Raw genomic sequence first — 24,410 nt, 5'->3', positions numbered from 1 at the left:
AGCACCGAGTTTGTAAAAATAAGGGGAGGGCAGAGGAGACGGGAGAGTGAGAAGAAGAAAGGAGGAATGTGGAGTCGAGGTGGGAAGGCGGGCTCTTCTGAAGCTGCAGCTCTTTGGAGATTGGGGGGCGGGGGGAGCGGCCGCCTTCGGAGCATCCTCTGACCCCCAACCTCTGCCCTCCACCAGGGAGGAACTTAGAGGGTTTACTCAACGGCAATTTTCTAAATCCCTCTGGCTCAGGTCCTTGTCTTCTTTCTTTTTTTTTGGCAGGCGAGAAAGCAGGAAAGCGTGGAAGAGGAAAGCGTCTTTGGGGGGCCAGATGCTCCGGGGGACGAGCCCCGGGGGAAGATCAGCCGCTGCTTTCCGTCAGAGAGAGCCCTCATCCTAAGCAGGAGCAGCGGAGCGCGGCGGAGCCCCCGGCCCAGGCCCCCCGGCGGGCTCCTCTCCAGAACGGGGCGAGGGGGCTCTGACAGCTTAGCGTCACATGTCAAGCGGATCAGAGAGAGGGAGGTTAACATCAGAACTCCACAGCTGTGTAATGGACCACCCCCTTCTCCCAGGAGACACATCCTGAGCCTTGCTCTCCCCACTGTCATGCAAGAGCGCTCCCCTCGCCTGCACGGATCTCCCGCTGCCAAGTCACTTTAAAGACACTGAAAAGGGAAAAATCCGGGGAAGCCTCGGCAGTGGAGGTGGGTGGCCAGGAGGGGCCCCACAGGAGGAAGTTTGCTGAAGCCCCCTGCCCACGTCGGGCTTCAGGGATGGGAGCCGACCCCTAGGGGATGAGGGGCGGGGCCGGGGAGGACAGCACCTCGAGGAGACAGCACTGGGCCCACTCGGCGGCTGGCCTCCTTCATCTCAGATGGATTCCCAAGCAAACCTTGTGCCCTGGAAGCCCCTGGAGATGCTGCCCTAAAGCTGCCGCAGAGACAGCAGAGAAGGGCTCTGGGACCCCGGAACCAGCGTGGGCTCTGAAGCTGAGCTGCCCCAGCCTAGTCGTGTCCCCCATTCAGGCTGAAGCCTGGGCTCCAGGGCTGGCACACGGGAGAAGCAGAGTGCCCATCCAGCCTTCGGGAGGACCCTGGCATGTGAAAACAGCTCAGGGGAGCTGTGGGCAGGCACCGAGGGGGTAGACCCGGCCCCTCGGCCTGCGGTCCCCAAGACTGAGCACCATCCACCCACGGCATCTCGGCCAAGCTCCCCCAGACTGAAGGTAAGTCTGGGAGCACGGAGCGGGGGGGCGGGGGGGGGGCGGGGAGACTGTCATCCCCACTGTGCAGCTGCAGGCGATGGGACAACTGATAAGTGTCTGAGGCAGAATCAGGTCTTCCTCCCTCTCCGTTTAGCCCTCCCCAAGGTGCACGGAAGCCAGGAGCCAAGACCTGATGCTCCTTCTCTAGACCAGACAAGGGCGGTGAGGCCAGGGATGCTGAAGGGCCTGGCGCAAGGGAGACAAGCGTGAGGCGGTAGGCTCAGAGCACCTGGGTTCAAATCCTGGCTTGGCTACTCCCTCGCTGTGTGGGCTTGGTCATCACAGTTCTCTGGGCCTCCAGTCCCTCTTCTTTAAATAATTGGGCTTAGCCTAGAACACTCTCTAAGATTCCTTCCTGTTCAGAAGAATGGGCATCATCAGGGATTTGGAGGTTTTTGTGGGTGAAGGAAAACACACAGTGCTCAGGCAGATCTGGAGGTTTGGGCTACAACCCCAGCTCTGCCTCCTGCTTTCCAGGCGGCCTTGGGTGGATAGGTCTGTACAATGTGGGAGGGGAGTTGAATGGATGGCTTCTAAATCCACCATCTCAGGAGCTCTCTGAATCACGTTTTCTTCATTTGGATCAGTGGCTCCTGGCCCAGGGCCCGAGGACCCACTCCTGGTTGGGGGGAGGGCGGTCCATAGACAAGTCAGGTGACTTCTCAATCAAAGAATACAAATAGGCTACCATAATCATGGGGGTGGGGGCTATGGCTGGGCATGAAATTCAGGGTTCTTTTTTTAATGTTAAAAATGGGTCCTTAGCTTAACACAGATTGGGAACCAGTAAGCTAGAACACAGCTTCTTCAATTTTTTCCACTCACAACCCCATTTTTCCCAAGAAATTTTTACGAGACCCTGGGTATATAGGTATAAGAAAATAGGTATATGCATAACCTTTTACGGTTGCCTCATTTTTCACAACCCCCACATTCGGTTCCTCAGCCCCACATGAGGCCGCGACCCACAGTTTAAAAAACTTTGGCCTAGATGGGCCCGGAGGAGCTTCTGGCTGGAAATGCTGGGAGCCAGGCCTGAGCGGTCAGCCGCTGGCCCCAGCCCACTGTGGCAGACACCCAAGCCTGCCTCACACATTCACAAAGGCATTCTGGGCCACACACACAGCTCTTTCCCTCATCCCCCTTCCCCACCTCTCCAGCCAGCCATGGGAGCGCAGTCTTGCAGAACTGAGCCAGCCCAAGGGAAGGCTGAGAAAGCTTCCCAGCGGTCTGATCTGGCCCCTGGGGTGGCTGCTCTGTGTGGCCAGACAACCCCCACCCTAAATTCCAAGAGAAGTTACAGCTCCTTGCCCGTTCCCTAGGGAGCCCACCACCCTGCCAGCCTGCAGAGGAGGAAGGGAAATACAGGTGGACAGAGGGCAGGGGCAAAGCCTCCCAGGATGCAGACAATACCTCCTCCATCTTCATATGGAGGACCACGTTAGCAGAAGAGTCCTAGGGATAAGAGGCTGGGTAGCCTTGGACAGGTCACTTCCATTTTCTGCTCTATTCAATGAGGAGACTCCAAAGGTCCCTTCTAGCTCTGAGGCGGGGTAGCTAATACCCACTGGTCACGCACCTCAGTTCAGTCCAGGGGCAAGGACCGACTGCCTCCCAGCCCAAGCAGGGCAGGGTGTGACTCCCTGCTCCAGAGAGAAACCAAGTCCTCCCCCCACAGCTCTGCAACCTCAAAGGAAAAAGTGGAAGGTAGAGCGGATAGCTCTGACACCACTGGATTGGCACTGACCAGCTCCCCTGCTGGTGTGCCCATGATGCCCACTGAGGAAGTCAGGCCATCTAAACCCTAAGCTCCCTCCTGAAGCCTATGGCCAGCCAGGAAAACAGGGAGCAAACAGAAAGACAGAATAAGAAAGCATGACAGCAGCTGACATTGATGCAGCAGCTTTCCATCTGTGATATCATTTGGGCCCCTCAACAACTCTGTGAGGTTGGTACCATCCCATTTAACAGATAAAGAAGCTCAGGCTCACAGAGAAGTTAAAGGACTTGCCTAGGGTCACATAGCTAGTTAAGTGTCAGAAGCAGAATTTGAACCCAGGCCCTCCTGACTCCAAAGCCAGTGCTCTGTGTACTAAGCTAGGCCGCGTCGGTATAGTGAGATGTGGGTGAAGGTAGCGCACACTTTGCCATTAGGAAAGCCCTGGCAGCAGCCCTTCAAACCGTCTGGGGCATTGCCCTGGGGTCACATCGCTGCCTGTCTCTGTGAGAAAGAGGCCCTCCTTCACTCTCAGACACTGACCCAGAGGAACCTCTCCACAAGTCCCCAGGCAGGGCAGGGAAACCCCAATCTATTAAAAATATGGAAAATGCCACACTCTCTTTCTCCCCTGAGCACAAGGAAAGAGGTTTGATTTATGAGTGCACCAGGCCCTGGCCCATCCGTCAGGCCACCCAGCGTGCCTCCATCTGCGAGGGCATTAATAGCCGTGTTATTAGGCACCAGCATGAAGGATGCCCTGCAGACTATGTATTGCCTGTTATTTATTAGAAAGGCAAATCCCTCCTAGTGGGGCTGAGGCTGGAGTGAGGAGTTAGTGGCATTTATGAATCTCTCTCCCTGGCCTAGGGAGAGATGCAAGAAAAAAGTCTAACCAACGGCAGCTGCTCCTTGGGGCTGCTCTCTCCCTTCAAGGTTCCTTGGCTCCCTCCTCCTCTTTAGAATTTTAGTCAACCAAAGTCCACAGGCCACCTTCCCTGGAAGGATTTCCCTCTTTTGTTATCTCAAACTTTCATTTCATTCCCTCCTCCTTTCTTCTCTATTTCCCTGGCAGAGACTCAGGCCTGGGAGAGGGGGATCCAGACAGACGAACCTGTACCCTAACCAATGAATTACTTAGGACGGGGATGTCCTCTTTGCTCAATGAATGCTTCCTCATCCCTCAAAGCTTAAAGGCTGCCCCTTCCAGAAAGTCAGCTTTGATTCCCCTAAAATCTCACGTAACACCCTGTCTTTTGAGGGAACTAGAGCTTAAATTCCAGGTTATAAGGAGGTGTCCCAGGTAGGGAAACTCCCCTCTACTAATGCAGGTGAGCACCTCTGAATTTCTAGAGAGATGCTTGGGGCATGGAGAGCTTAAGTGACTATCTCTGAGCCACACAATCAGGATCATTCAGAAACAGGATATGAGCCTAGATCTTCCTGGTTCCAGCTTCCCAGAGCCCCCAATCAGGGGTCTGCACAATGCCCTGACCCAAGTAAATCTCCGAACTCAAACAGGTTTCAGTCTCTTCACTCACAAGGCCATTTCTCTTCCTTCCTCTTGCCCTGACATCCTAACACCAGGTTGTCCTCCCCAGCAAAGAGGGCCCTGGGGATCTGAAGACAGAGACAAGGATGCCAAAAGCATTGATTAAAAGCCATCTGTCTAACTGATGTTGCAGATATACCAATGAAGACTATAAAGGCCCTTCCCTCAGGGAGCTTACAGTCTACTGGGATAAAGTAGGAGAGACTCTGAGCAAAGGAGAAATGCAGGCAAACTGTTGGGGAAAGGAGAGACAGAGGAGGGAGGAAGCAGGGGAGGAGGAATGAAGAGACTTGAATGAAGGCAGAGACAGCCTCATTATCAAATCTACAGATTCAAAAAGCATCTACTAAGCACCAACTATGTGTCTGAGGGAGACAAAGACAAAACCAAACCAGAGGCACAATGAATGAAGAGAGGCAGCATTCAGCACGATCCCAAAAGGCAAGACCTTTGTGCCAAACCTAGTAATGTGAAATCCAATAGTGATGGATATAAAGCCTCACACTTGGATCCAAAACACCAACTTCCCAGGTACAAAAGATGGAAGAGGTGGCTTGATAACAGTTTCGAAAAAGACTGGAGGGTTTTCTTGGGCTGCAAACTCCATATAATTCAACAATTGATATGGCAACCCCCCAAAAGCCCCAGGGTTCAAATGGGGCCATAGGAAGCCTTAAGAGGTCCAACACTCGGGACTAGAGAGGCGAAGGACCCAACCTCAAATGGAATATTCTTTGTCTGAGCTGAACCTTGAAGGAAGAGAAGGACTTTAACAGGCAGAGGTGAGCAGGGAGGGTATTCCAGGCATACACCCTCTCTGTCCCTTAAAGCTCTAGCCACTCACTCTCGGGATGAGTTCCTTCAACGTTTTCTATCGGAAAAAAGGAAATGGAACGCCGAGGCTTTGAGAAACTCACTCTCATCTCTATGGAAATGAGAGTCCCTTGAAACACAGTGTTCCCTGGATTCTGACACTCCAGCTCAGGAGTCATAGCCCTGGGTAGGTGATAACAACAACAACAACAACTCATACTTCTTTAGCCTTTCACTGTTTTTAATTTTTTTTTTTTTTTTTTTTTTTTTTGCGGGGCAATGGGGGTTGTGACTTGCCCAGGGTCACACAGCTAGTAAGTGTCAAGTGTCTGAGGTCGGATTTGAACTCAGGTCCTCCTGAATCCAGGGCCGGTGCTTTATCCACTGCGCCACCTAGCTGCCCCCGCCTTTCACTGTTTTTAAAGAGTTTTGGGTTTTTCAAAACAGGTAAGGAAGGTGATATTATTATACTCGTTTTGCAGATAAGGGAACTGAGGCTAGGAGAACTTAACTAGCTTGCCTGGCCAGGGTCATACAGCTAGCAAGGTTCTGAGGCAAGATTTGAACCCAGGTCCTTCCCAACCCCCAAGTCCAGTGCACTACATTTATGGTAAGGAAGGACACACTGGCCCCTTCCCTGCTTTATTCTCCCTGCAGCCTGCTGCTCATATGCCCATACCATGGGGCTAGTCAAAGTTGCATTTGACTCCAAAAGTGGCTTGGTATTGTGGAGAGAGTACTTGGGGATTTAGTCAAAGGATCTGGGTTCCAATTCTGACTTGTGACTTCCTACCTATATGATGTATGGGCAAATCACATGGCCTCTCTGGGACTTAGTTTCCCTGTCTATGAAATGAAAGGGGGGCAGCTAGGTGGAGCAGTGGATAAAGCACCAGTCCTGGATTCAGGAGGACCTGAGTTCAAATTCAGCCTCACACACTTGACACTTACTAGCTGTGTGACCCTGGGCAAGTCACTTAACCCCCATTGCCCTGCAAAAATAATAATAATAATAATAATAATAATAATTATAAAATGAAAGGGTGAATTAAATGGCCTCTGAGGTTCCTTCTGGCTCTAGCCTATGACCCTACGAAAACCTGCTCTGCTATTTACAGCTCGAGTGATCTAGAACAAATCATTTCTACTCTCTAGGCCTCAGTTTCCCCACCTATCAAAGGAAGCAACTGGAACTCTAGCTTCTGTGCTTGGCCTGAAACAGCCCAAAGCTCTTCTGCCTTCTGTTTTCAAATGGGGAACCTGAGGCACTGGGGGTTGGGCTGAAAGTGGGCCCGAATCCCTTGGCTCCCAGCCAGGGCTTCCCAGATAAAGAGACTGGTGCCTCCCTTCTGGCTCTGTGACTGAAGCCCTGCCTCCTAAGGCAGGGGGCATGCCCGGGCAACAACAGTCCCACAGGGTAAACTGTATGGCTTTAGTCCCCCTCCCCCAACCCCACCCCCATGTCTGGGCAGGAATCCAGCCTCTGAATTATGCCCAATAAGCATTAGCAGCAGACAGGCCCCTTCTGGGGAAACTAGCGGCTTCTCTCCCCCCAGGCAGCCTTGTGGCTCCAGGGACCCCTCCAGCAGGAGGAGGAGGAGGGTGGTAGAGGAGAGGACTCCCAAGGCCCCCCTTATCCCATGATCCCCTACTCAGTTACCTCTGAGGGTCCCAAACTCTGCCCTCTGTCCTCCCTTCCACTTTTCTTCTCTGTCGAGACAACAAATGTGTATCAGGTGCCTGTCCTATGCCACACACTGTGCCAAGGATGCAAAGAGAGGCAAAAACAGCCTCTGCCCTCATGGAGTTCACAGCCCAATGGGGGAGATAGCATGTACTACCTGCAGTGCCTGGAGGTATTAGGGAGTCACAGGAGTTTGCTGAGGAGAAGAGGTGACACGGTCACTTTGGAAGCCAAGGAGATGATGGACAAGATTACGGACAGGAATGGGGAGAGACTCGGGGCAGGGAGACCAACCAGAAGGAATGGAACTATCAGAAGACCTGAGTGTGAATCCAGCCTCTGCTACTTAGAAGGGACGTGACCCTGGACAAGTCCTTTCCCCTCTCTAAAATGGCTTTGAGGGCAGCTAGGTGGAGCAGTGGATAGAGCACCGGCCCTGGATTCAGAAAGACCCGAGTTCAAATCCGGCCTCAGAGACTTAACACTAGCTGTGTGACCCTGGGCAAGTCACTTAACCCCAACTGCCTCACCCCAAAAATAAATAAATAAAATGGCTTTGAAGCCCATGATTCTGAGATGCCGCTGGGCTTCCTGTCCTCTGGAAATGAAAGCATCAAGCCAAGCCTCAGCATCCTGCCCAATGCAGTAGCTGTGTGACCCTGGGCAAGTCACTTCACCTTTGGGGGAACATTCACCCGCAAGGCGGCTCAGGCCCTGTTTGGGGGGACGTCCCTGCAAGGGAGGTAGTCTCCCTGAGTGGGGCACAGGCTTCTGAGCTAAGGCGGTCAGGGTGGGGTTCACCGAGGAGGCGAGAAGCCTTTCCCTGCCCCCTCCACCTTCCCCTCCTTCCCGGCAGTGCCTGCTGAGCAGGGAGCAGATGAAGCTTGAAGCTCTCACCCCTCACAGGGCGATTTACGATGAACGACTGATGGGGAAAAGAAGGGCCAGGGGATTTTATCGGGGCAGGAGATACAGAGGTGCAGGGAACCTATGGGGCAAGTACAGGCCCTGACCATTCGTCTCGCTCCTCACCCTCGTGACAGTGAACCTTGAAACCACTCACCCCCCACTTCTGGATCTGGGATCCTCCGTGTGACCTTGAGCAGTCGCTGAACCTCCCTGGGCCTCAGTTTCCCCTCTGTAAAATGAGGGGGTTGGACATCGGAGGGATCCCTCCACCTACCGTGCACTCAAATCCCGCTGCAGGCTGGCCTAGAGAAGGAGCTGCAGGGAGTGACGCAGAAGAGCCACCCATCAGGCTAGGAATGAACGAGAGGTGACTTTCTCTGGGCTCTAAGGTAGCTGCTCCCTCAAGTGCCAGGGCCCAGAATACCAGGCTATCCGAGGCCCCAGGAAGGGCAGGACACAGGCCTGGGGCCAGAGCAGCCAAACCGGGCAAGAAGGACAGGTGAGGGAGACTCAGACAAAACCTTCTGAAGCTGATCCAGCCTGTGGGCCCGGCCCCCTGAGCCCCAGAGGCCCAGAGCCCCAAAGGCCCCTCTCCTAGCCCCCTCTCGCCACAGTGAGCTACAACAGCCATAAAGCCTTTTATGTGCTACAAGTGCAGGCTAATGAGCGGAAGCCTGCCAAGGGGAGAGTGGGCAGGCCAGGCAGGAAGAGAGAGATCAATTTATGGACCAGTGAAGATGTCTGCTAAGTCACCTGTGGCTGCTGCCCTCTGAGCAACATAAACCTCTCTTGGCTGGCATGGGCCCTGGGGGTAGACAGGGACAGGGAAGGATGAGGAGGCCAGGCCTGGGCCTCTGGGACCCTCTTGGATGTGTGATGGGCCAAACCCTTTAACCTCTCAACAGCCCGGGCAGCTCTCTCCAAAATACTAGAAGCTGGGACAGCTAGGTGGCTCAGTGGATAGAGCACTGGTCCTGGATTCGGGAGGACCTGAGTTCAAATCCGGCCTCAGACACTTAACACTTACTAGCTGTGTGACCCCAGGCAAGTCACTTAACCCCAATTGCCTCACAAAAAAAAAAAAAAAGACTAGAAGCTACAGACGAGGCGCAGACCTGCAGGTTCAATGGGGGTTCAGTGCCAACTCCCACATGCCAGGCAGAGGGCATGGGGGGGACTCCCAGAGTAGGAGAAGATATTTCTTCTGTAGTTTACAGGCTATGGGGATTGAGCCCCTGAGAAGGGACAGCTTGTCCAGGGCGGCCCAAGGTTTGAGCCCTGAGTGTGGCCACCCCTCCCCCCAGGGCCATGTAGCCTCTCAAAGACTTAAAGGAAGCAGTCCCTACCTTCAAAGGGTTTACATTCTCCTGAGGGATGTAGCATGGATTAGGAATGACAACCTTTCTAAAAGCTATGTACAAAGTATCCTGAGGAAGAAGTTCTTCTGTTCCCTTGTTTCTGACTCTTTGTGACCCCATTTTGGGAGTTTCTTGGCCAAGATGCTTGGAGCGGCTTGCCATTTCCCAACAGGGTGAAAGGACTTGCCCAGGGTCACATAGCTAGGAAGTGTCTGAGGCTGGATTTGAACCCAGGTCTTCCTGACTCCAGGCCTGGTACTCTATGCAGTGCGTGTTTTGTCCCCGAGGAGCATTTGAGCTGGGCCTCGAAGGGTGACATGGGCCTATGTCCTTCATCCTCTCTAGGCTTCAATTTCTTCCCTGGTAAAAGAAGGGGTGGGAACACGCCCTCTGAGTTCAGCCAAAGCTCTCAGTGTACAGTGAATGCTTGACCACAGACTGTGTCTTTGCCTTTCTTTCTATCCTGAGCCCTTAGCCCAGAGCCTGGCACATGCTGCTCTGAGTGCTTGGCTGCACTTGCTCCTCTGGAGAGTTCATTTCCCTGGAATTCGAGCTGGACTTTGTACACCCCAGGAAGGGACCTCCTTGAACATCTAGTCCAGCCCCCTGCTTTCATCCCCAAGGTAGTCAGAGGTCTCCTGTCTTAAGCACATTCTGCACAGCAAGCAGCATTCCCAGCCCGCCCAACCTATCCAGGGCTAAACAGCAATAATTAATAACAATGCTTAGTACTTAAACAAGGCCCTTTATCTTCAAAGAACCTCATCCCTCCAGAAACTCAATTTCCGCAAACAAGGAGGGGAGAGGTGTCCTCCTCCGATCTGAATCTGAGTAGGGAGGGAGACAGAAGATGCCACATCATAGGGAGCCTCAGAGAAACTGTTAGGTCCCTAGAAAGATAAAAGGTTTTGGCCCCAAACTCATCAAAAACGGACAAATGAAAAACCCCCCACCATTCCATGCTCCCTGCAGAGTAGAGACAACCCAGGCAGGGTTGGGGAGCTGGCAGCAGAGAGGTGGCAGCTGATAACCGGCAACCGTCAGGGGCGAGGCAAATGCGGCATTTACAGGGAGGAGCGGGGCAGGAGAGACACACAGGGCAGAGGGAGACTTTCTCATGCCCTTGGAAGGCTGCTCCACGGGGCGCTGGGATTCGCCCTTAGCAAGCACAGGGCCAGAGAGGAGCTGCTATAACTGAGGCTGGGGCTCCCACCCCCGCCAGCCATTCCCTGGGGGCCCCCACACAGCATAGCTGTAGGGGCCCCACTGAAAGCAACAGAAGAGAGGCAAAGTGGAGAGGACGAGGCCTTGGGGACAGGAGGCTGGCTCTCCCAAGTCTCTCATGATCAGCCAAGCTGCACGGCCACAAAAAAAGCCCCCACTGGAGCACCTGCACTTATATTCCTCCTTGTACTCATTACATAAATCAAAGAGAGGATGACATTCCTTCTTAGCCCTGTCCAAGCTCTCCCTTCCTTCCCTTTCGGTGCTTCCACTTCCATCTTTGATTGACGTCTAGCTCTTGGAGTGACCCTCACTCAGTCTCACACCCAGGCTCCGGCTACCTGACAAAGACTAAGGAGATAAGGAGCTTAGAGCAGCTTATCCGACCCCCTCCTTGGAAAGAGGAGGAAATCTGGGCCAAGAGAATGGAAGGGACTCCTCCAAGATCAGCTCAGATAAATTCCATTTACAAGAGGAAAAAGTGTCCTTTGAAACTTCTTACCCCAAGAGGAGGAAGTTGAGAACCAAGAATCACAGTGCCCAAGCTACCCCAGAGGGAAATGAAGCATGTCCCCGGCTAGCCCCTGGGGCCTGGGCATCAGAGAAACTGTTCTCTGGCTGGGAAATCTACCCAGCCCATTCTGTGGGGACTGGCCCCTGCCCTTGGAGAGGGCTGTCTGCCATGGGACAGAGGGCACTGAATGGGAAGTCTGAGCGCCTGGATTTGAACTCAGGCTCTGATACTTACTGCCTGGGGGACCTTGGACAAGCTCCATCTCCCTCCCCCATGCAGCTCGAGCCAGCCCAATGCCTGGCACACTTACCTGCTTGTTGGCTTGGCTTGGCTTAAATGACCTCTAAGGTACCAGGCAGCTATTAATCTGTGCTCCTGTGATCCTCGTAAATAGGAAAGAAAGCTGAGGCCGTGCAGTCTGGCTGGTAGCCAGCGAGGAGAGGCTGCCCCCCTTCCTAATCTATCCATGGCACTAAGTCCCCAGGTACTGTCACCCCCATCTTACAGATAAGAAAACAGAGGCCATGGGGCGGGGTGGTGTGAGGGATTTTCTCTTGGCCACAGGGCCAGGACTGAGCTTTAGATGGGATTCTAAACCCAGGCCTCATTGACGATCCACCACACAAGGCCAACCCCATCTGCTTCAGAGAGCCTCTCTCTAATGATATTAGCCAGATAACTTTGACATTAGCCAGGAAAGTCTGGCTCGGGACTGGCTATCATTCTACTCCAAGTGTGCGGTGATGCCTCTTAAGTTCAATTAATGATGTGCGACAAGGGGGAGTGAGAGGGGGCGCTGGGAAAGGCCCCATCCTTAGGAGAACCATTGGGTCTCACGGAGGGGGCCCCAAAGCCGAGGGAGACTCCAGGGGCTGTGGTTTCTTCCACTTCCTCCGTCTTTCTCTGGCTTCTGGCCCACGTGGGGTGCGTATGGCGGAGACAGGAGGGGGGCCGCGGGGCTCCCGCTGCCTGTCATCTCTCTCTGGCTGGCAGGACATAACTCACGCTGTGCTAAAGCCTGCAGGATCAGGGACTGCAACGATCCCCATAAAGAAAAGCGATTCAGTAGGTCTAATTTGATGGACCACATAAACGGCCTAACACCACAACAAGGGAGTACAAAGGGCCCCTGGCAGTGGATGGGCCAATTAAACAGTTAAACCAACAAGAGGTGCTTTATTATCATTATCATCACGCCCCCCCCCCCGACTTGGGTACGGCTACCCCTTGGCATGGGGCTTGGAGCTCGCGACAGGCCAGGTCAGCCAGGGAGGCCTTTGGGCAAACGGCTGCAGAGACGGGGGCTGAGCCTGCCCAAGATGAATGAGGCCGGCAGCCACCGCGGCAGGAAAGCAAGCAGCGGGGCCTCCTGTGCCGGCCTCCATCGAGCATCTCTGCAAGACGCAATTTAGACTTCATGAGGATGCCAGCTCCTCCGGAGAGCGTCTGCAAGCTGAACACAAACCCCCCAGTGACAGACGACTGGCCTTGTCCTCAGAGGGGCCGCAACCCCAAGGAGTCTGTGCACCGCCGGACACACCATGCCCCAGGATGTGGACGTGTGGGCTTGGGGGAGAGCCTGTCTCTCAAAGACCACCCTCGGCCTCTGGGTGCAGCCACAGGCTCTGCACCAAGAGGACCCGAGCAAGCAAGAAGCCATCAAGTCAGATGTGATGGAGGAGGAGGGAGCAGGGAGGAGGGAGCAGGAAGCAAGGAGAAGAGAGGAGGGAACAGGAAGGAGGAAGCAAGAAGGGGGAGGAGGGAGCAGAGAGGAGGGAGCAAGAAGGGGGAGGAGGGAGCAGAGAGGAGGGAGCAGGGAGGAGGGAGCAAGGAGGGGGAGGAGGGAGCAGGGAGCAGAGAGGAGGGAGCAGAGAGGAGGGAGCAGGGAGGAGGGAGCAGAGAGGAGGGAGCAGGGAGGAGGGAGCAGGGAGGAGGGAGCAGGGAGGAGGGAGCAGGGAGCAGAGAGGAGGGAGCAGGGAGGAGGGAGGAGGGAGCAGGGAACAGGGAGGAGAGAGGAGGGAAGAAGAGCCCCTCTGGGGTACAGCCCACCCACAGGGGGACAGAGCCGTCCTTCAACATTGCAAACAAGTCACCAAGCAGAGAGATGGCCCGGGTGTATCCAAAGCCCTATCTCTGCTGCCCAGCCCACAACCCTGGCTCTGAAATGGGGTTTAGCCCAGCCTGCAGCCTGGCCCTGGGCCTCGACCACATTTATGTAGCACTTTGGGTCTACACAGGGATCTGCAAGTGTTATCTAACCTGAGCCTCACCGTCGCCCTGTGAGGTGGGCACTACTCCAAGTCCCATTTCAGAGACAGGGAAACGACACAACATATGCAAGATCACAGAGTCAGTGTCTGAGGCTGGATTTGAACTCGGGTCTTCCCGACTCCACATCCAGGGCCCAATGCCCTGGGTCAAGCGGCCTCTGAAAGGGGGCCGGGAGAGAACACAGCCACCTGGCTAAGGCTCCTACTATGTGCAGGGCACTGTGCTAACACTGGAGACCCAAGGGAAGACCCTCAAGGAGCTCCCAGTCTAAAACAAGGAGAAATGTGCAGGATAAGCTGAGATGTCCTGTCACCTTCCTTAGGAAGCAAAGTCCTGAGCACTGACCAGAGGCATTGTTAGAAGAGTGTGACTCACTGAGCCTTCAACCTTGAGGCTCCCTCCTTCATGCTCCATAGCCAGAAACCTGGGAGGATCTGAATTCAGAGCCCACAAAGAATTTAGAGCCAGCATGAGAGTCAGGGAGGGCTGCGTTCAAATCCGAGCAGCCCTGAGCAATTTCCTCCACCTCTGTCAGATTCAGTGTCCTCAGCTGTAAAATAGAGACAGCGGAATTCCAAAAGTCCCCAAAGACATGGGAAAACGTACCCAGGGCTGTGCAAACGCCTAACAGGGCGGACATGCCGGTTATCAGCTGTGGGCTGAGGCTGCTTCACTCCTGTGTGCCCTGGACCCCTTGGGCTGCCAGATTGGAGAAGCTTCGGGCCTGCTCAGTTTGACAGAAGACACAGGATCACAAGGAAAGCCATTCTATGAGATACAAGCACCCAAAAACCAAGGGCACAGCCCTGGCCTAAGGACCCGGATCCAACCCACCTCCCTCCCCCCTTTTCCTATGAGGACACTGAGGCCCAGAGAGAGGAAGGGATTTACCCAAAGACCGCAAAGGGAGTGTCAGGTCAGGATCAAACCAGGTCCCCTAATGCCAGAACTAGGTCACTTTTGACCACTCTGCCCCAGGGGATAATTTCTCCGAGTCTCTGTCTCTCTTTGGCTCTGTCTGCCCACTCCCCACCCCCAAGTCTATCTCTCTGTGTCTGTGTGTCAGACCCACCTGTTTCCTGTCTTCCTTCTCTCTCTCTCTCTCTCTCCCTCCCTCCCCCCTCTTTTCCCATCTCTCTCTCCCCACCTTTGTCTATCTCTCCATCTACCTTTCCTCGCTGTCTCCACATCCCAACCCCTAAGTCTCTCTCTGTCTGTCTCTTCCCCCTCCCCCCCTTTTCCCATCTCTCTCTCCCCATCCCCACCTTTCTGTCTGTATCTCTCTGTCTCTCTCTCCCCCCTTCTCATCTCTCTCCCCACCCCCATCTGTCTATCTCTCTGCCTGCCTCTCTTTCACACTCCTCCCCTTCTTCCCCCCATCTCTTTCTCTTTCATACATGTGCCAAGAGGTGGGTGTGATGGGGCACTGCCTGAGAAAATGGCCACCATCCCACCCCCTCAAAGGAGCAGGCAGGCCCTGAGGCTAGGACCCCCAAGATTATAACCGACTCTGACAGAGCTTTTTTACACATTATCTCCCCTGGGGCTCACAACAATCCTGTGAATATCATCCCCCCAGCTTTGCAGAAACTGAAGGGATCTGAACAGTCACCCAGACAGGAAGTGATGCCCTAACATCCCCTGGCAGCCTCGGGGGCTACATCCTTTAAGGGCAGCTCTCTGTGGACAAACCCTGGGACACACTGAGACCCCTGGGCTCCTCTGCTGAGGCCCCTGGCCAAAAGTATATAAACAAATAGAAAACTTCAAGATGGCAGCGAGAGCAGCCAGTGCCCAGGGCCCAAGATCATAGAAATGTCAAAGTGCACCCTAAAGCCGCTAACATTCAACACTGTCTTCTTCTGACCTGTCAAGCCGTGGGCTGGGCAGATACAGAGGGCAGACACAGGCGGGATTCTGGGGGTGGACAGACAGAAGGAGGGGTGTCAGGAGCAGACCCAAGCGGGACAGGCACCCTGGCCTGGGCACCAGAGGCAGACAGACAGAAGGACACCTTCCCACACAGACACCAAGGCCCAGGCTTTGAGCAGGGTAGGGGGCTGACCTAAACAAGGCTCCAGGCAATTTCTAGCACTCCAAGCTCTCACAGAGAGAGTTGGGGAGATAATTTTTCCTTAATTGATTTTTACCTCTACTCATTGTGAAAGAAGATGAGGAAATATGAGAGAGAAAAAATCCATTTTACCACTTTTTCATATGCAAAAATTGAAATGACACCTCGCAGGCAGTCGCTGGGGGCTGTGGACGGCTCCATTTATTAAGTCTTCTTGTTTTTAAAAAAAAGGAGAAGAGATGTACAGTTTTTCTCTAAAATGGTTAAATATTTCATGATTTTGGAATCACCCTGGAGCAATTTTTCCACATAACCCAGAGCATGGTGTGGTGGAGACCCCAGAGAAACTGTGGATTCCTTTCTCTCTTTAAAGAAAGAAAAAGAAGTTGTATTGATGCTTTTTAAAACACTATTCACTGGATAGAGCACCGGCCCTGGAGTCAGGAGGACCTGAGTTCAAATCTGGCCTCAGACACTTAACACTTACTAGCTGAGTGACCCTGGGCAAGTCACTTACCCAATTGCCCACTATAAAACAAACAAACAAAAACACTATTCATTTCTTCATATTCTCCCACAAAGACCCCTCCCTTATCACAGAGAAGAGTGATGGCAAAGCCAAATAAATGACAGTCTAAGTGTATCTAACAACAAGAGAGGAAGGGACGGAGGAAGGGAAAGGAGGAAGAGAGGGAAGAAGGGAGGAAGAAAGAGAAAGAAAAGAAAGAAGTGTTTTACTTTTTGCCAGGCATTGGGAGTACAGGGAGAAAAACCCTTCCTGCCCTCAAGGAGCTTACAGTCCTAATCAGGAAAGACAATACAGAGAGGACAGTGGTGCCCAGGGAAGGAAAATCACCCGGATGGAGAGTGGAGCCATGGGGTAGGCCCCTGACACAGCCAACACCCTCTACCTCCTGCCTCTGTATTAAAGCAGGGCGGTGTGCTTGGTCAATGCCTAGCATCGCAGACTAGCTGCTTCTTAAAAGTTCTGTTCCTGGCCCTGCCTTCCTTGCTCGTGTTCCACATCAGCTTCATCTAAGTCTTCCCTTGTTTCCCTGCTCTCCTCACATTCATCTTGTCTTCTAGTATGATAATATCCCATCTCGTTCATAAACCCGAGTTGTCATCCCAATCAATGGACCCCCACTGTGTCTGCATGGTTCTGCTGCCACAAAAGTGCTTCTATGCACATTCGCTATTATGGAACCCTTCCCGCCTCCTATGACTTCCCGGAGGCCTTTTCCATGAGAGATGGTTGTACAGGACATGAAAAAATGCTTCCTTGGGGGCCGCTAGGTGGCACAGTGGATAAAGCACTGGCCCTGGATTCCGAAAGACCTGAGTTCAAATCCAGCCTTAGACCACTTGACACTTACTAGCCTGTGTGACCCTGGGCAAGTCACTTAACCCCAACTGCCTCACCAAAAAAGGAAAAAAAAAAAAAAGCTTCCTTGACCCAGTCTTCTTCCACATGTAACACCCAGGGACACCCAGGGCATTTCATGTGAATTTAGTGGAAACTTTGAAAACCCCTGTAACTCTCCCGGGCAATGTCCTATGAAGACAGTGTTCACACCATGTGCCGCCTTCCATCTTCAGAGGTGCGCCCTTACATCATGTTCCCTGATGTAACCTCTGTTGTTCACACTGTGGGTCCACTCTAAGTGGCCCAGCGATCACCCGCTCCAGCCGTTGGCCCCTGAGCTGATTTTGAAGCAGGTCTGGGCAGGGCCGAGATGAAGGACAAACACCACGGGCCATCAACATTAGCCAAATACTATCGACATCAGCCAGAATGCTCCCGCTCCTGACCAGCTGTTGTTATGCTCTGCATGTGTACGGTGATACTCTCAGCTCCTGCCTCTTCTCCCTGATGCTGGGCATCTGTCAGCCTCCTCTATGTCTACAGAGCCACACAATGACAAGGCCAAGTCCCACCAAAAGACGCTTCAGACCTCTCTGGTGCTCTCGCTGTATTTTATTCTTCATTACAGTCTGAAGCATTTACCACATGCACTGAGGGAGGTACGAGGGTTAGAGAAGATGGAGTCACTCCCCCTTGGGGCTCGCTGTCCAGCAAGGGGGCAAAAGCTGGGAAACAGGGAGTAATCCACCACCCAACAGTGTGTGGGAAGCGAATGAGAGTGGTGGTGTGTGGGGGGGGGGGAGGGGGTTTCCAGCAGGGGAGATCAGGGAAGCCTTCCAGGAGGAAGGGGGCGTTTGAAAAGGGGAGGGAGGACAGATGCAGGGAGCGCGACCTGAGTACAGGCACAAGGTGGGAAATGCCCTGTATGCTTGAAGAAGGGAAGGTGCCCAACGGGGCATGGAATGCGGAGTGTGTGGAGGGAAATTACAGGGGAGAAAGCTGGGAAGAGAGATCAGAGGCCAGGAAAAGGTTGGGGGATTTAATCATGAAGCAATGGGGGGGGGGCATGACAGGCCTGGGGCATGGGGAGGGACATCTGGCAGTGCTCGGATGTGAGGACTGGGCTGGGCTGGCCCTGAGCATGTGGCAGGAGGTGGGATGGAGCAAAGGGCGGCTCCTGGAGAGAATTAGCTGCAAAGGTCCTGAGACTGGGAGCCCCCTGAGGGGGTCTTTCTCTGCATCCTCAGAATTTAGTGCAGGGCTGGAACACAACAGGTGCTTCATAAATGCTTAGAGATGAGGGAACTGAGGTCCAGAGATGGGAAGAGATGTGCCGGAGGTCATGAAGGTCGCTTAAAAATGGCAGGGTCGGGAGTCGAACCCAGGTCTTATGTTTTCAAATGCACCCCACCCCTTAAGGGAAAGGGGAAGGAAAGAAGGAAAGGGAAGGGGAAAGGGAAGAGGAAGGCAAAGCAAAGCAATGGAAAGGAATGCTAGGGAGGGAGGGAAGGAGGGAGGGAAAGAAGGAAAGAAGAAGGAGGGAAGAAAGAAGGGATGAAGGAAAGAAGAGAAGAAAGGAAGGAAAGAGGGAGGGGGAAGAAAGAAGAGATGAAGGAAAGAAGAGAGGCAGGAAGGAAGGAGGGAGGGAAGGAAGGAAGGAAAGAGGGAGGGGGAAGAAAGAAGGCATGAAGGAAGGAAGGAGGGAGGAGGAAGAAAGAAGAGATGAAGGAAAGAAGAGAGGAAGGAAGGAAGGAAAGAGGGAGGGGGAAGAAAGAAGGGATGAAGGAAAGAAGAAAGGAAGGAAGAATAGAAAGAAGGAAGGAAGGAGGGAGGGGAGAAGAAAGAAGGGAAGGAGGGAAGGAAGGAAGGAGAAAGGCAGAGAGCAAGAAGGCAGGGAGGGAGAAACAGAGGGAGGGGGGAGGGAAGCAGGGCTAGATGCAAAAGATGCTTTGCCTGTGACTTCTTCCCTCAAGGTACCAGCTACAGGAAGCTCTTGGGTGGCAGGTCCACATCAAAGGACGTGGGAGCCATGGACCACTGTGTGCCGCATGCCGGCTGTGCTTGCATCCCTGAGGCTCGTTACCTGACTCTCACACCCTCCCTGTGTGCCTCTTGCAGGTGTCAAGGACCCAGGGAACCTGGTGACAGCGCACTCCACCACCACCGCCACCACCACCCACCACCATCACCGACGGCCGTGGGTCATGACCACGGCCACCATGGACCTACGGGACTGGCTATTCCTCTGCTATGGGCTGATCGCCTTTCTGACGGAGGTCATCGACAGTACCCCTCGCCCCTACTGTGTGCCGCTGTGACAATGGCTTCATCTACTGCAACGACCGGGGCCTGACGTCCATCCCGGCGGACATCCCGGATGACGCCACCACCCTGTACCTGCAGAACAACCAGATCAATAACGCGGGTATCCCCCAGGACCTGAAGAGCAAGGTCAACGTGCAGGTGATCTACCTCTATGAGAACGACCTGGACGAGTTCCCCATCAACCTTCCGCGCTCCGCTGCGCGAGCTCCACCTGCAGGACAACAACGTCCGGACCATCGCCAGAGATTCGCTGGCCCGCATCCCCCTCCTGGAGAAACTGCACCTGGATGACAACTCGGTGGTCGACGGTGAGCATCGAGGACGACGCCTTTGCAGACAGCAAACAGCTGAAAGCTGCTCTTCCTGTCCCGGAACCACTTAAGCAGCATCCCGTCCGGGCTGCCCCGGACCCTGGAGGAGTTGCGCCTGGACGACAACCGCATCTCCACCATCCCGCTGCATGCCTTCAAGGGCCTCGACAGCCTGAGGCGGCTGGTGCTGGACGGCAATCTGCTGGCCAACCAGCGCATCGCCGACGACACCTTCAGTCGGCTCCAGAACCTCACGGAAACTGTCTCTGGTTCGGAACTCGCTGGCCGCCCCACCCCTCAACCTGCCAGTGCTCCCTGCAGAAGCTCTACCTCCAGGACAACGCCATCAGCCACATCCCCTACAACACCCTGGCCAAGATGCGCGAGCTGGAGCGGCTGGACCTCTCCAACAACAACCTCTCCATCCCTGCCGCGAGGCCTGTTCGATGACCTGGAGAACCTCAGCCAGCTCCTGCTCAGGAACAACCCCTGGTTCTGTGGCTGCAACCATCATGTGGCTCCGGGACTGGGTGAAGGCAGCGGGCGTCCGTGGTCAACGTTCGCGGACTGATGTGCCTGGGCCCCGAAAAGTCCGCGGCATGGCCATCAAGGACATCACAGTGAGATGGACGAGTGCTTCGAGACAGGATCTCAGGCAATGCGGCTGCCACGCTGCAAAACCACAGCCAGCAACCACGCAGCATCTACACCCCACAGGGCTCGCTCTTTACCCTCAAATCCAAGAGGCCGGGAATCCGGCTCCCGGACTCCAATATTGACTACCCCATGGCCACTGGGGACGGCACAAAGGCCCTGGTGATCCATGTGAAGCCGCTGACCGCAGACAGCATCCGGATCACCTGGAAGGCCACGCTGCCGGCCACCTCCTTCCGCCTCAGCTGGCTGCGGCTCGGACACAGCCCTGCCGTGGGCTCCATTACCGAAACCCTCGTGCAAGGTGACAAGACGGAATACCTACTGACGGCCCTGGAGCCCAAGTCCACCTACATCATCTTCATGGTCACCATGGAGACCGGCAACACCTACGTGGCCGACGAAACGCCAGTGTGCGCCAAGGCAGAGACGGCCGACAGCTACGGACCGACCACCACCCTCAACCGGGAGCAGAACGTGGACTCCATGGTGGGCCTGCCTCTGGCGGGCATCATCGGCGGCGCCATAGCGCTCATCTTCCTCTTCCTGGTCCTCGGGGCCATCTGTTGGTACGTCCATCGGGCCGGTGAGCTCCTGACCCGCGAGAGGGCCTACAACCGGGGCAGCCGTAAGAAGGACGACTACATGGAGTCTGGCACCAAGAAAGACAACTCGATCCTGGAGATCCGGGGGCCTGGGCTCCAGATGCTGCCCATCAACCCCCATCGGGCCAAAGAGGAGTACGTGATCCACACCATTTTCCCTTCCAATGGTACCAGCCTCTACAAGAGCACGCACACGATCGGGTACGGCACCACCCGCGGCTACAGAGACGGTGGCATCCCAGACATAGATTACTCCTACACATGATGGAGTCGCTCTCTCCCCTCCTTCCTTGGGCTTCCCGCTCTGACGCCCACCGCTTCTTTCCATCTCCTCCTCGAGTGGAAACACAGCTTCCCACACCACTGGCTACAATCTAAGGAAAAAGCCCCTACCAACACCACACAAAACTACTTTCAAGCCAGATACAAGGGAGGGGGAAATATTTTATAAAAACAAACACTGGAAAATTTTGTTTGTTTGTTTTTTTAATGAAAATAATAGGGCAAGGAAGAGAAATTGAGGTCGGATACCCGTAATTTATACGAAAAATGCCAGATGGGGTGGGGGGAGGGGTACAACCGGGAGGGAGACCAGGAGAGACCTCGAAATAAAAAGGCAAGAAGTGTTCTTTTAGGGGACTGGAAAGATACTACCTGTACCCCGTCCGTGTCAATCTCATGTTTTGTTCAGGGGTAGAGATACAAAAGAACCGTACAAGTGGAAAAGCAAACAGGCTTTAAAAACGGAAGGGAAAAAAAAAAATAAAGCCCGCGCCAGAGCGTTCTCTTCTCAGGCTGCCAACTGTTGGCATTCGGGAGATTTTTCAAGCTTCCTACAAAGGAGAAAAGAAAAGGGGATGGCAAGGGGAGGGGGCAGATACCATCCCCCCCCAAAAAAAACCCTCTCTCCTTTACCGATAATCACTTCTTTGATGGATCTACAGAGAAACTGCCCGGTTTCCCCACATTATCTGAACAATCTGTAGCTGATTAAAGAAAGACTCGTTTTCTATATCGAACCTGATTTGGTCCATGCCCAGTGCACAGTGACAGCAGGACCAGCTTCCCAGGTCCATTTATATCCGTATGTATCTATCTATATGCACCTGTAGACTGACAGACAGGGAGAGAAGGGGGGATAGAAGTCGAGGTGGTGTTTAGAATTCTCTTCTTGGCTTGTTCTAACTGGCCATCTTCCTTACACCTTCCAGAGACAAGGGAATCCTCCCGATCCGATCCATCCTCCCACCCACAGACCCTCCCATAGAGTTTCTTGTGTTCTGGGGGATAAGCAAATATGCTGACAAAGTGTGGCAGGGGGATGGGGGTGGGCTGGGGGAAGGAGAAGAGTATTCAAAGACCAAAGGTGGGGGGTGGAAAAAATGGAGTTGGGGGTTCACGGGAGGGATGGGGAGGGAAGAAGGGGGTACTTCTGGTTTCCATCATATCTTCAGGTTCCATTGGGGTGTCCTGTATGTGAGTCACTCTCTCCGCACTGGTAGTAATGATCACTTCTGGGGACTACCAGGGTCCCTCTGTTCTACCCAACCACACGTCAAAGCTACCCACAGCTATTATTGAGCATCCTTTCCAGCAATGTTCTGAGATAGGAGGCAGGAAGTGCTCAGGTTTCAACCAGGAAAAATTAGCATGGGATGGTTTCTTGGCTGCCCAAAAGGAGGCCGAGAAGGAGATCAAAATTTCTCAGGAAAACACCAGGAGAAAAACAGTCCAGGACAAGGCAAGGAGACTTCGGCCCAACCTGCCTGTTCCCTGATCTTCTGGTCTCCACAGAGGGCTGCTTGTTCCCTTTCTAAAATAAAAATTCCTGCCTTCTAAAGGATGTGATTCCCAACTTTTGAAAACACTAAGATTTCCCTTCCGGCTCTGGCGGTGAATGTCATCAACCGTTGATCCACTGGTCGCGCAGCTGATGGCAAAATAGCAAAGGGGACTCCGGAGTTTTGGGGCCATTGTGTCTTAGTTCAACTGACGTCTACTCCAATCCACAACGCAATTGTCAACATGCCCCCACCTTTCCCTTCATAAAGAAAGATGCTTTAAAAACGCCTTTCTGAGGACCAGGAGAAGGAAAAGGGGTCGTGATTCCAGACATGCTTTTCCAGAAACAGAAGGCACAGGGGCCCAGAACAGCTGTACACTTCATCTTACCTGCCCCCTCACCAGGGCTCCCCGAGGTAGGAAACACCACCAGGGGCTTCTCCGGGGCATAAAACCCCAAGATCTCAGGCGGTTCCTCTCCCCCACTGCAGAGAGCCGGGTTGAGAGAACAGACCGAGGCTCTCAGAAAGGGGAAGGGAGGAGAGAGCCAGGAGATTCACAGCCAAGCTGATGGGATCTTTCTCCCAACAGCGGTGCCAGTTCTTTCCCTTAGACAAAGCGCTGAAAGAGAGTGCAGCCACATTTCCTTTCTAACTAAACTGTCCCCCCCCACTCCCCCCACCCCCTTCCCATTTAAATGGAAATAGCAACGAGGTTGTGAGAGAAAAAATAGCCAAGCCTTAATTTCACAGTTGTAAATAAGCCAGACTCCTTCCCCACACGCTGAGCTGTCTCTGTGTGTGTGTGTCTCCTGTCTCTCTCTGTCTCTCTGTCACTATCTCCCTGTCTCTCTGTCAGTGGGGGACGTGCTCCTATCTTTGGGGGATCTAAAATTGTGGAGGCCCCTTAGCACTGGGGACAGCAGGACCTCCAATGGGTGGCCATGCCTGTCTGCCTGGTCCATCCGTGAAGGCTGGAAGAAAAGGAAGTTCAAAGACCCTGCTTTAGCCCACTGGGTCCTCTCCACTCACTGTTCCCCACCAAGGGCTTGGAGAAGAGTTGGGATCACAGAAGCCCACCCCCCACCCCACCCCAGGCAGCGGCTGTTCCTTTCCCCTCCCACCAAGAAAAAACAATTCCCTGTCATTGGCGGTCACACGTAAGCTCTCCCCGGGTCCAGGTCGAAGCTGTCTGGGCTCTGCATCAACTCAAAGGAGAGTGTTTTCTGTTGTTCCTCTTACCATGCTCCAATTCTAGCCAAATAATCCCCGGGAGTCGGGTAACCCACTCAGGGAGTGGCCTGGGAAGTATCGGAGGGTAGAGGCTGGGAAGGGATAGTCAGTCACACAGTCAGTGCTAATGCTTAAGGGCCTATCCCATGCCAAGCCTGGCCGCAAGGAGATTTTAGTCTAATGACAGGATCCCCGTTCTGGAGACATTCAGAGGGATCGACCCTGGGCAAGTCACTTTTGCTCTGGGCCTCAGTTGCTTTATCTGTAAGAAGGGATGGAGCCAAATAAGAGTGTGGGTCTCTTCCTGCTCTCGATCTATGACCTGTAGCTGGTCTGAAGGGTCCTGACCCAGATAGGTCGACCATGACTGCTCTCTGGGGCCCCAGAGGCCAGAACCAGGAACTGCGCGATGCTCCAATTGAGGTGGATGTGAGGGGAAAAACTTCCTAACCATTACAGCCTGCCCAAAGGTGGAATGAGAGGTAATGAGTGGCCCATCACTGGAAGTATTCTCGCAAAGGAGGGATGACCACATTTGGTGGAAACTGTAAAAAGAATTCTGGCTCAGTAAGGGTGGGATGAGACGTTCCAACCCTGAAATTCTGTGAAATAACAACAGTAACAAAAGTGACATCTCTGACATTTGAAGGTTAGCAAAGACATGATGCATTTGGTCCTTGACAGGTGGAAGCTACTACCCTGCCCATCTGGACAGATAAGGAAACTGAGGCTACATCTGGAGGTACCTGGCCCAGTCACCACAGCCA

General features: G+C 53.8%; 2 protein-coding genes across 3 annotated transcripts in view; one reads left to right on the top strand and one right to left on the bottom strand.

The window, feature by feature from the left end:
* Positions 1–24,410, bottom strand: part of MACROD1 (mono-ADP ribosylhydrolase 1) — a 217,889-nt gene that overhangs the window by 143,607 nt on the left and 49,872 nt on the right. The gene's annotated exons all lie outside the window — the stretch shown is intronic.
* FLRT1 (fibronectin leucine rich transmembrane protein 1) lies at positions 581–21,785 on the top strand. Its single transcript, XM_043971021.1, is given in 14 exon segments — positions 581–1,213; positions 18,853–19,025; positions 19,027–19,254; positions 19,256–19,360; positions 19,362–19,409; positions 19,411–19,629; positions 19,631–19,677; positions 19,679–19,793; positions 19,795–19,878; positions 19,880–19,909; positions 19,911–19,944; positions 19,947–19,988; positions 19,991–20,074; positions 20,077–21,785. Coding segments are annotated over 13 exon segments (1,941 nt in total). The 5' UTR covers positions 581–1,213; positions 18,853–18,938; the 3' UTR covers positions 20,895–21,785.

Source organism: Dromiciops gliroides, chromosome 6 (assembly GCF_019393635.1).
Source record: "Dromiciops gliroides isolate mDroGli1 chromosome 6, mDroGli1.pri, whole genome shotgun sequence".
Taxonomy (NCBI): domain Eukaryota; kingdom Metazoa; phylum Chordata; class Mammalia; order Microbiotheria; family Microbiotheriidae; genus Dromiciops; species Dromiciops gliroides.
Note: the sequence above shows the minus strand (reverse complement) of the source record. Positions and strands in the feature narration are given on the sequence as shown.